At 33.2% G+C, this 12,779-nt stretch overlaps 1 protein-coding gene across 4 annotated transcripts in view; it reads right to left on the reverse strand.

Annotated features, from left to right (window-relative positions):
- The window catches only part of CNTN5 (contactin 5), a 601,944-nt gene that overhangs the window by 125,771 nt on the left and 463,394 nt on the right, over positions 1-12,779 (reverse strand). For all 4 annotated transcript variants that reach the window (XM_068181456.1, XM_068181453.1, XM_068181454.1 and 1 more), the window contains exon 9: positions 1,693-1,874. In XM_068181456.1, coding sequence (XP_068037557.1) covers positions 1,693-1,874 — 182 coding nt within the window. The remainder of the gene's footprint in view (positions 1-1,692; positions 1,875-12,779) is intronic.

A 12,779-nucleotide genomic window follows, 5' to 3' on the forward strand; every position in this document is an offset into this window, starting at 1 on the left:
CACTGCTTTGGCATCTAGTAGTTTCACAGCTCTAAAAAACAGGTAGGAAGTGTATGAGCTGTGATACATCTTATAACTCAAATTAAATTTTCTGAATTTCTAATATTTTACGAAACATTGTAGAAAAAGACCAGCTGCTAAATTCCCCTGGCTTTTAGGTGCCTTGCAGGAGCTGCTATACTTTCATGGAAGTAATTTATAGCAAGAATTTGAGAAATATCAGTGGAGTATTGTTATAGTAGGAGGCATAGAGTAGGTGGTGAGCTTAGACTGCGGTTTTCAGCCAAAGTCTTATAAAACCTTTGCTGCAAGATGTAAAATCTGAAATTAAATGAACAGACTGTCATCTTAACCATCACATAATTTTTCCAGCATATACAAAAAAGTTGAAGACAAAAGCCTGCCCTGGTCTCTAGGTGGAGAAGAATCAAAAGCAAGGAAAGAAGTATGATTCTGAGATATGCTGATACTCACTAAAATCAACTGAGCTAAGATGAAGACATTGGAAAGCCAGAGGAGACAGAAAAAATTGATTAGGGACCTGAAAATATTGATTTATGTGGGAAATAAACTAAATATGCTATCCTGGTCTATAATTATTTGATGAAAGTGTGTAACAAAGACAGAGAACTCTTTATAGTTACTAATGGGATGAAGGCATTAGAAGTCATGGGCTGAAATCAGGAAAAAAAAAGAAAATTGATTAAGAGAAGAAATGTCTTAGACATATCCATTAATTTGAGGATCTATCTAAACTGCAGCATTTGGAATTCTACTGGCTGGGATCTTTGAAGACAATTCAGTTTAAAAGATCTGTTGCATACCCTCCCACAGAAGACCTTTTCTGCTAAGTATTTGAGGTTGTAGGTTTCATGGAATGATAGAAAGCAGTGTGGCTTAAATTTATTAAAAGTAGTGGGACTCAAGCTTACATGTGATATATGCCAAACTTTGACTTGTAAGTATTCATGGTATGTATTACATAAGCTTTTGTTTCTAGACTCTAGAATGCAGCAACAGTATAACAGAATTCATTAGGTTTGTCAAACATTTTTATTTTCAGGTTTCCTTTTTTATTTTCAGTTTGATGCATGACTCAATCTTACTTTTATGGTCACTCAAAATTTTTTTTGAGTCTTAGAAAATGTTGAACACTTTGTGAAAATCAGAACTTTTGGAAATTGTGCATGCCCAGATTGAGAGTTTTCTGTAAGAAACAAATCCTTCTTAAGCTCTCATTCCAGTACAATGAACTTGACAAAACTCAGCACCCAAGCATGGCACAGTTAAAATGTTAATAACAGTGTGTTAATTATCCTAAAATATCTCCAGCATTGTTTTATGACAGATAATTCATATTTAGGTTGCATATCATTGTTATATCCTAATGAAAAGAAATAGACTTTTAAAATTTTAGCTATACTCTTTAATTTAAAAAAATAACAAATCCCATGTGAAATTGTATTTACGTCAAATCTTCTAAGGAGTCAACATAATTTATGTTTCAGACCTTAATGCAATACTAAGGAATAATAATATATACTTTAATTCAAAACTATTGTTGGTATAAGGTGCATACTCCATATATCAAAGTATCTTGTTTCTGCTGAACCACAGAATGCTTCATGTGTGGCCAAAGCCTTAAGTGTGGACAAAGCATTTCAGAACAATACTGTTTGCAGTTACACTTACTGTATACTTGTAGCTGTCCTCTGAAGACATTTCTTCCACGAGAGTTTTCAGCCTTACATTCATACATTCCTGAGTCCTCTAGCTGCACATTAGGTATTTCAAGCACAGCTTGGGATTTTCTCAGGCGAGCTTTACTTGGATTATGACCATTAACTTTCCTCCAAGAGATTGTTGGAACAGGGCTGAAATATTTAGTAAAATTAATGTTAACACTCTTCCACTATTGAGAATATAGATTCTGTTATCTGGTAGTTTAAACACTTAATAATCTAAGTAGCAATAAAACATAATCACAATTAAGGTTCATATAATGGTTGATCTAGTTCACTTTCTATAGGGAATCCTTAATAAATGGATTGCTACATGGAATGTGTCTCTTTCATCCACAGGGGAGGCTGTTTCTACTGAGGTCAAATAAATCACTTGAAATCACTCTCTCTAGAGTTTCTTTAGCACTCTATGCTTTACTCCTGAATGCTGCCACTTGATAGGTCAACAAAAATAACTTTGAAACTTGGATGAACTTAGCAAATTCCAAAACATGGCAATTTTCCTGCAATGAAACTGCAGTTCAGGTCAATCAAAGAAAAGATCTGTCTAGGTGAGGAATTTCTTTCTTGGGTAAATTTAAGTGACCACAGGTATGGAGACATTTTTCTTACAATATTCTTCAAATTGCAAAACTGGTTGTGCGACAAGACATATTAATGGCACAGCTGTTCTTGTCTCACAGCATTACACTCTTGCTTGTGGCAGCAGAAGGGTTTTTCACTGCAACTTGCTGGTCCACAGAGGCCTGTGAGGACCCTGGGTCATTTACATTCATACTTGGGGAAAAAATGCATTAAATAGTGTTTGCACTCATAAAATTCTATTTTTAGCTCAAAAACTCATCAGCCATTGTGCACCCAGTGGTCCTTATGGTAGAGACATACATTTTTCAAACTATGGCATGTATTTAATGGGGAAAAAATTAGAACTATCGATAAAAATATATTTGATTATGAGCCGAAAACTGGACTGCTTCAGGTACTCCACAAGAAGCTTGGAGGATACCATAAAAGAAAATGGAACTTTTTGAAAAATATATTTTGTATTTGTTTCAAGTCTAAGATTAGATATAAACACAGGGCCTTGTGGCAGTTTAGATGAGGAAAAGCACATCATAATAGTTCATATTTATTTATTTTAAATTCAAAACTGCTATGAATTGCTGTCATGATTTGCTGACTTTCACTTGCTGTAAATCTACAAAGTTTAATTAAGAATATCACCTTTCTCTTAATATTTCTAGGTATCCAGTTTGAGACACAAAAAAATAAGCATGTGACAAGCAAGTTCTGGTTATTCTTCAAGCAGTTAGAATCACATGCAGTAATGTGAATTACTACAGTTGCACTCAGACTTGCAGACAAGATGCTCCAAATTCTAGTCCTTTATAGAGATTAAGACAATTCCCAAACTTGTAACTGATTATCAGATTTGTCTAATTTTAACTCCTGAGTGCCACATATCACTGAATTTCATTGAGCCTATTAACATCCTTACCTTACAAAACCAACATATATTCCCATATGGAATTAATTTTAATATACCAGAAAGAGAAAAGAATTATTTCCCTTATCAGTTTGCTGCACTGATTAATTAACCTGACAAAATGACAAAATTAACTTTATTGTGAGTGTGTATGTATTCATCTCTGACACATGGTCCCTACAATATCTTGTGATTATTGCAAAATGATCTTTTATCACTGTCCCCCACAGAAGAAATACCTGTATGGAATATTTTTTGTTTTTCCTTGCTAAATAAAACAGGCTGGTCTCTTTTCTTTCCAGCACTCCAATTATGTACATATTTTTCTTTTTATAAATGTTTTTGGATCATGTGATGGGTGAGGATCATAAGACCTCTTTCTTTTTTTTTTTTTTTTTTCCCTCTATCACTATAGAAACTTTGTAGCTTTCTCATTTTTAACCTTAAATTAATTTCTTGATGACTGATTTCAAATTATGGTGTCCTGTGGGTTTGGTTTGAGGGCTCTTCTGCAGATTGTATGATTCTAATTTATAAAGGTTGTTTCCCATAAGAAGTTATTTAACATAGTTTTCAGTTAGAAGATCAAAAGATTTTTCCACTCCTATCTAAGTACTTCAACATATTAAATTTGAAATATGAAGGATAAATAGGATCTTTTTTTCTGATGCACTAATAAAACTTTCTGTCTTAGTCCCACTAGTTATGCTATTCCTTTCACATCTTTGACTACATATTTTATTTGCTACTTTAATAGCTGTATGTATATATCAGATGTAGTACAAATAACAAAGTTTCTTTTTCTCCCTTTAGCACTCATATTTAATTTCTTATTGGACACTTCATTCTGATATTCAAATTTAGACTCTTTCTTTAGTGACTTGTGGAGATTGAGCAAGTCTTCTGTTTTACATTCAGCTTAAAGAGTTAACTCCTTGTATGCTTGTCCTCTTTTTATATGGAATATAATTGTGTCATGAGTTCTGGCTGCAAAACATCCACCATGGCAGATAAGAGTTTAAATTATCATTATTCATCACAACACAAATCTGCAGTAGGAATAGCAATTCTTTTTGTTGGTACAGTGTAATAGGACTGAGCAACTGCTGCTTTGACTGAAATGAGTGTGCAGATACTCTTTATTTGGGACCTTAAGGGTGTCATTCTTGCTGCCTTTTGATAGTTATTTGGCCTTTAACCTTGCTTCCAGTAAAATCAGTGGCACAAATGCTTCTTCTCTATTGTCATGAAGGAAAATGGGTTCTGCTGAATAACATTAGTAAAAGGATTTTTCGGTGGTGTATATTTCTGAGAAAAAGTCAAGAGCTTATAAACCATGAAAATTGTCTCATTTAGCTGCTATGAGATTATTCAGAAATTCGTGTATTTGGAAAGTTTCCTTTAAATTGCATTTAACTAATTTTTTGATATTTGTTTTTGTGTTTCCTGCAGCATGTAAATGTGTATAACATGGCAAACACAGAGGAAACTGCTTGTCTGGGTCATTAGGAAGCATATTTTAAAACAACTCAGATATTTTTTTCATCAATGTAAGGTAGTAAGTGGTATTTTTCAAGGAGATAAAGTTACTTTAGCTGTGCAGATTTAATGATTTCAAAGGAAAGTACTCCCATATTGCAAATCAGTATTTGCAGACAACTTGTAATTCTGTTTAATGAAGCTTATTTTCCTTGCATAACTCACAAGTGACATATGAATATTACATCTGAAATAAAAATACATCTATACCTATTTCTCCTCTGTGACTTCTATGAGAATGAAGTGAAACATATGAGGATGTGAAAGAATAAAATTGTGTGACTGTTCTAGAAAACTCCTAAAGTCCACAATAAAAGCTAACTAACATACGTGCATTTTTAATATTTTCAAATGATCCACAGCTTTTTGAAAATAGAGTAACTGCAGAAGTGTTTCTAGCATTAATATGAGTTTAATGTAACATGCATAATTACTGAATCTTTTAACCAATATAATCCATTTCTATTTTGGTCTCAGCAGATATTTATGGGAATACAGTTTCCTTGTTTATTGTAACATCATTCACATTAACCTCCTGTGAATAAATTGATTTGAGTTTCATTTGAGTTCAAAGACAAGATTTCTCCTCACTTTTGGGAAAAATCCTATGAATATTACTGAATACTACCAGCAAAAAAACCCTACTTGATTTCAAAAATACCATCTTTAAACTTATCATTAATCTAGACAGAAATAAAAAACCTAAGTGATCCCTGGTGACTGTGATAGATATTACTGTGATCTTGTACACCTTGAATTGGAAGAAAATATGAGTTATAATTTTATTAATAATATATTATTAAAATATAATTTTATTTTAATATCATTAGATGATATGTTAGATGACCGTTTTGGTGATTTAAATTTTTTTCTAAATTCTTAAATTTGAGTTAATAATGAACAAATGAAGAAATGGTTTCACCTGATGAAGGTGAAATCAAATGAGAACAGAAGAACCACAACAGGCAAAGGAATTGGTTTGACAAGTAGTCAGGAAAGTGGAAAAGCTATTCCACAACCTTTTGGGTTTGCATTTAAAATTTGGGTAATGGTATTTGCTTTTGATGAAATTGCAACAGCACAGGTAAAAATTTAATAGGAAAGAGCTGAACATCTCCTCCTATCTATTCAGTCTTGTCCTCATTGCAAAACTCCATATTATATTCCTGTCATCATAGTATTGTGGATGGTATTTTTATGGTGGGATTGAGGAGTATCGAGCCATCATGCCTGTTAAAAATGATGGAAATTTGCTCTTTTTTTACCTCAGCCTTCCAGTAACCCTTTTTTCTAGTCTCTGAATCACACTCTACCTCAGCATGTGGCTGGGGGCATTCTGAAGTGGACATTCTTCTAAAAAATATTAAAAACATAACAGGTAAATTATCACCAGCCTGTGACTTGATCAAGGCTGTTGAGAAGAGAATCTGAAACAACTTGAAAAGCAAAAGGCATATGTTATACCTGCTGTTTTACTATAGGATATAATACCTGAAGAATCCATGATTTTAAGAGACAATGCTTTGAAGCAGAAAATTTATTTGAAAAGATGACATGTATTTGGCAGGTGTTCATGCAGATCTTCAGGGCCACAGTACTGCAGTAGAACTGTGTTTATTTGCCTTGTGTTAAAGCTATTTTTTAACTGAACTTTTGTGTCATTTCTCTCTTCCAAATTTTGCCTTGTGTTAAAGCTATTTTTTAACTGAACTTTTGTGTCATTTCTCTCTTCCAAATTAGGCAGATTTTCTTTAGCTAGCACATTGAGCTAGGATGTCCTGTCTCTTGTACAGATATGACCAGTGTATGTGTGCAGATCCAGAAGATCAGGAAGACTAGCTAAAATGAGTCCAAAAATCCCAAAAATTGTGACATATCATCAATAATGATGCAAATGTAAACACAAATCTAGCATGTCTGAAGAGTGCAAGATGGCTCTGAACCTGCTGATCAGACACAATTTGAAGACAATAAGTGTGATGATTTCCAGAAGGGCTGCATTTAAGACACTTGTGCCATAGGACCATACACATTTATTTCTTTGTGGCAAATCCTGAAGAGAAACATAACAGTGGTAGCTCTGGTGACATACTCCTGAGAAATGCTAGAAGTTTTTCTCTTCTGATCCTCTCAGACTCCGACACAAAGTCTACACACATGCTTCTGGATAGTAAGTTTGGAAAAATAATAATAATAATAAATAAAAAAAAAAACAACTCCTCCATCTTTAAACCTACAGCAAAGCTGCAAAGTTGTGCAAGTTACTGAGCATAATTTTTGTTATATTTATAAATTTTCTTTTATGGTTCTGAGAGAGAAAAAAAAGGGATTGGTAATATTTTTTCTTCAAGAATGATGTTCTACTGATGGGGACTTAGTTTGGTAGGTTTTTCTCCCAATTCCATTATGCCATACAGTAAAAGCAATCAAATTTAAATTTTAGATTTAGAGTGAGGTAGAATGAGGCTTGGGAGTGCTACTTGAGATTTATCAAAGAATCTTTATTACATTGCTATGAATTATTGCAATATTTGTAACAGTATCATAAAACCTATTTAAGAACAATTCCACTTAAAATAAGACAGAAATAAATCCAGCCTGAAAACCAGGAACAAAATACAGTCTAGCTCTAGCACCTTATAACATAAATACTTATTCAGCATTAGCTAAAAATGAACTTGAAATTGATTAAAGACCTAGAAATATTTATTTAATACAAACAACATGTGCTATCAAAGAAAAAAAAAAAGAGAATCCTTGATCTATTTTTGTCATATAAACAAACTCAACTTGAAGATGTCATGTCTGTGTTTAAAAAGGTTCCTTCCTCCCATCACAAGCTTATCTTGAGGGGAAAGAACATCCCTACTAATAACATTGACAAATGTTGTTCTGCAGAGAGTGTTTATTTCCCTCTTGCAATTATTATTTAAATTTTATCAATAAAGTTTAAAAGTGGCTTTCACATCTTCTAGGTCTGGTATCTGATAGGATTAACAAAATATTTTTCCAGTAGAGAGGATTGGTGTGAGAGGACATGGAGTAACATGATTTTTTGTCATATGGAACTTAGAAACAGGTATTTCTTTATCAATTTTTGTATCTATTGTGAAGTTTCATTTTGGGCAAATAATGAAACCACATTAATACCCTATAGCAAGTTTTCTCTGTTTTAAAAAGAGTAAACAGACAACTCATGTCTCTGTGTCCTGTAGATGAAAAATAGAACGTCACACTAAACCTTGGTTTTGATGGTAGAGGCAATTTACTACCTGTGGACTTCTACACTGTGAATTATCTTGAGGCTTGAAAATATTAATTTACTAGCATGCTTTGTTCCCACAGTAATTCTGCTATATGTAGGAAAAACAACTAAATATTTCAATCCAAGTTCCAACAATGAATTGGATGTATAGCATCTAGAATGATTTGCTTTATCAAATTCCAGATTACCTTTAATATCAAAGGTGTTTCTGTGTGCCACCATTATTGTGGGAAGAGTAAAGGACTGTTTTGTGTTCATGGAAAAGTACAAGTAGCTTAATATTTTCCAAAAGATGATAACTAAGCAACTTCCAAGACTGAATGCCTATTCTGTGAGCTATCAGAATCCTTAGCAAAGAGGCACTCACTCCCCAAGAAGTTTCATACAGTTGTCTAAGGAAAAGACAGCTTATCTTCAGGGAGAAAAGTACAGATCTGCTGACACATCCAAATACATTGACAACAGAACTGTCATACCTAACTCTAAAAACAATAAAGCCTGATTTATATCCCAGATGTTGTTGTCCTTTTTTATTTTGTATGCATACATGTGTGTGCATATATATATATATATATATAAAAAAAATATATATATATATGCCAGTGAAACATTCTCCATTCCCAGGTTTATACCCACTCATGTTAATGCCCCTGGGTTTCAGTGTAGTGCAGTTAACAGAGGTTAACTTTAAGTTGGAGTATCACCAGCCCATTAGCTCTCTACTTTTTAGCACAACACCAGGGCTGAAGCAAGATGAGGATTCATGCTGATAAAAAGGAGACTTAGGTTAGATTAAAGACTGATCCCAGAAAAGAAATCCTCATGAGACCTTTTTTGACACTAGATTACTGGAAAGGAGTCTGGTTACAGGAATATTTTGTCTGGTTCTCTTGACAGTCAAGGTCTCTTCCTGCCAGGTCTGGAGGAAGAATCTTGGAAGTCCTATTCGGAAATATTAAAGACCAGTAGGTAATACTGGATTTGCCAAGATAAGCCAGCTAGAGGACAGAAGTCAAGGAGAAATATGTGGAAGACTTGGCTGATGGTTTTAACTGGTGGTCTGGAAGTAAAAAGCCTTATTTTACAGATTTGAATGGCAGAGAGGGTTAAAGTCAGTCCTTTGAAGTTTAGAAATAATGGTGCAATGCTGGAGTCTTCTATTTCCCTGTGTGTAAAGACCAGATGAATAACTGCATGTGCTAGATAGAGAAGTGTGCAACCTAACTCATTATAAAATTATTGTTTGTGAACTTCTTGTTCCTCCAAAAATTGCGTATAATTATGTGGCAGATGAAGAAAAGAAAGAATCTGGTACTATGAAACCTCTGACCAAACATTCATTCCTGAGTGCTTTTAACCCTCTTTTCTGAATTTATTCTCTTCATCATTACATTATTTGCCCAACCTCACTGAAACAGCCTTGTAAACGTAGACTTGCAAAGCGTATCCTTTTTACACCTGCAAAAAGTTTTGCAATATCTAGAAACCTGGTTCACAGCCATTACCCTGTGTCAATGGTTTAATGAACCACACTAGCAAAAATAACTTCTTCAGAAAGTTCATGCAAACATTCTCTAGAGTTATAGTCAAATGCTTTTCACCAGACCATAAAGATTTTTATTTGGTTGCTCTGATCTTTGATTTGGTACTAAACTCACTATACTCATTTATTCAAACACTTTGCCTTTAATTCTGCATATTGAAAAACATTTAATAAGCTCTCTCTACACAGATTAATAGAATGGTCTAATGTTGGAAGGAAACAAAGATTATTGATTTCCAGCCCCACTGACATGGGCAGGGACACCTTCCTCTAGACCAGGTTGCTCAGAGCTCCATCCAACCTCATCTCATCCACTTTCAGGATGATGCATCCACAACAGATATATAGTCTGCAATGAAAATATTGATAGTGACATGAAACAAATAATAGACTTTCTAATGCAAGCTTAAAGATCAGTTAGAAAAGTCTGGTAAAAAGAATGTTTGTATATTACATGTATGTTACCATTGTACAGAAATAGCATAAGCATAAAATAATCTCTCAAAAATATAGAAAAACAAGCAAGTAATAAAAAATGTCTGTTAGCACTGTTGTTTATTGATGCTTTTGATTCAAATATCTCTGTGTTGATCTATGTGGTTTAAAAATGACCATAGTATAAATTAATGGATGCATAAAACTTTTTTTGTTTTTAGCAAAACAATCCTTTTGGCAGTCTATGCAGACCTTATTTTAAAAGCAAAGATTGAAAACTCTGGTAATCTACAAGTACTGCAATACTCCAGATTTTGTAATTTGTTTTAATGAGAAATAAAAGATGATTACTCACTCAAAATTGGCTGCTGGCGCTATCATAATACAAATACTATTTTTTTTTTCTGACTAGAGCTAGAAAACCAATGAAATGTGACTTTTATATGGAAAACAAAATAGAAGTCTGGTGCACAAACAAAAATGCACTAAAGAAAAGATTGAAGTGTGAGGGTCAGGTAGGGTGTGTGCATAATAGACAGTTTAAATTTTAAAAATCTGTGTAAAAGAGTAAGAGTAGAATTATTTATATAGAAGCAAGAAGACAGCTTAGGGTTATATGCCAGAAAGAATAATAAAGGGAAAAAAAAGAAAGATGTTTCTGACACTTGCACTCTTCTTGCTTTCTCCTGTGGCCAAGGGTCTGGGCTCATTGAAGAGGGCAGGAACTTACAGCTTTTCTTGTCAACTTGGACAAAACAGTTCTGTACCATTTCTCAAACTATGAAAACTTGTGCATTTTGAGGCTTTAAAAAAAACCAGTATATTTCCATCTATACCGGCCTTTAAGTCCTGTATTTAAAATAATAGTGTTAAAATTGCTTGTGACATAAGTGTTCTCCAAAGTCAGGAAGAGCTGAAAAATACTTGGCTGGCTGTCACCAAAGTGCTTCATTAATGAATGTGTCATATAGTGACGATGGAATTTAGAGTCCTTTTGCATATCAACAGCATTAATTTCATCTCTTTTTGTGGGCAGCAAAACGAAGGCACCAAAATTATTTCCTTGAATAAAGTACATGAAAAAACAAATTGAAGAATGGACCAGTTACCTCTAGATGCTCCTGAAAGCAAAGTCAGTCAGTCTCTCAAAAGCATCTGAGAGAAAATTAAAATGGCAGCCTGGTGTCACAAAAGGCAGTGTCTGAAAAGTTGCATTTCTGGAGCAGGAAAAGCTAGGAATGCTGTAATTTGTGCAAGTGTCAGCTAGGAAAATTACATCTTCTTCACCAGAACTTTTCTGAAGAGCAAGGTCGTGATCTGTCTTCCTGATTTACATAAGAATTCTAAGGTCTGACACTGAAATTGACATAAAAAAAATCAGGATTGTCTGGACTACAAACAAAAACCTCATTATCCATTAGCTCATTTATTAGTTTTACAAAAAAAAATTAACTTGTCTTTTTAAATAATAGAAGACACAAGCAGTGAAAACTGTTTTACTCAAAAGCAAACATTAATATATCGGTTTTTAGAATTATTTTTATTAATTCAGATATTTTGAATTCTTCCATTCAGATTTCTTCTTTTTATTTTCAATTATTTATTTTAACAACATTTTATGTAAATACTAATCAGAATGTAGCAATTTTGCAAATTAAAAAGAAGTATTTCTGTTATTGTGAAAAGTTAAAAATAAATAGACGATGTTAATACCTTGTTATTGCCAGTGGTTTTTTTAGCATGTTTTTTAAGGCATATGACCCCCTGTTTTGCTAGGGAACAAAAAAAATCAAGTATTTCTAATAGAAATTACATAATTAAATGGGTGGCAGAAAACATATCTGCATGCTATATATAGGTACATATATGAAAAATAGATGTAAATGAAACATAAGTTGTTGTGTAGATGTGGCAGTGAATATGTCTATAAAAGAAGCCTCAGGCCAGCATACATAACCAGCAAAAAAGGTCACTAATTGCAAAATGCACACTCTGATATATATATGCAGTAAATTTTATTTAGTTCCTCTGTTTTTCATGTCTTGTTAAACCTCAGCAGTAAATCACTGATTTATGCAGTGATTTCTTAGACAATGACTGATGCTTACGATAAGAATTGTTATCTTGTGCAAATTAGATGATCTTGAGATATTTCACTCCTGCATTACTTTGAATTCTTTAGCAGCTAAAATGTCTATTTGTAAATGGCATCAGTAACACAATATTTTCACTTGTAACTAAATCAGCTACATATGCTTGGGTCAGAATAAAATTCTTCTCAGAAAATTTTCCTCTGTCAAGTAATTAAGATATTTGACTTTAGGTTGAAGACAAAAGCTTCAGAGCTTCAAGTTATTTAATTCTTTCAGCTATAGTGACTGACAGTGCTAAATAAACATTATTAATAAATCATTAATGAGTAACTAAAGACTAGGCTCTTTCTGGAATATTTGCCAAATGTCTGCTTCAGGAAATCTCACTGAAATGTTTGTCATTCTCACAATTACAGTGGAAAGAGCAGAGTGTTTCAGACAGCTAAATTAAAGCATTAAAAAACCAGCAGCATATTGGTTTTAAGACTGTAATAAACCCAGTGTTATTTACAAAAATATATCAAAATACCAAGTTTCAAAGTACTAAATAAAAATGGAAAAAAGTAGTTGTTGATTCAGTTTAGTAAATGGGACCCATGGCAATGTAACAAGCAACTCCTACAGGGCATTAGGAACAAGAAATGGGGACAAAAAAAGAAAATTATGAAAATGAGTA

Source organism: Anomalospiza imberbis, chromosome 2, assembly GCF_031753505.1.
Source record: "Anomalospiza imberbis isolate Cuckoo-Finch-1a 21T00152 chromosome 2, ASM3175350v1, whole genome shotgun sequence".
NCBI lineage: Eukaryota > Metazoa > Chordata > Aves > Passeriformes > Viduidae > Anomalospiza > Anomalospiza imberbis.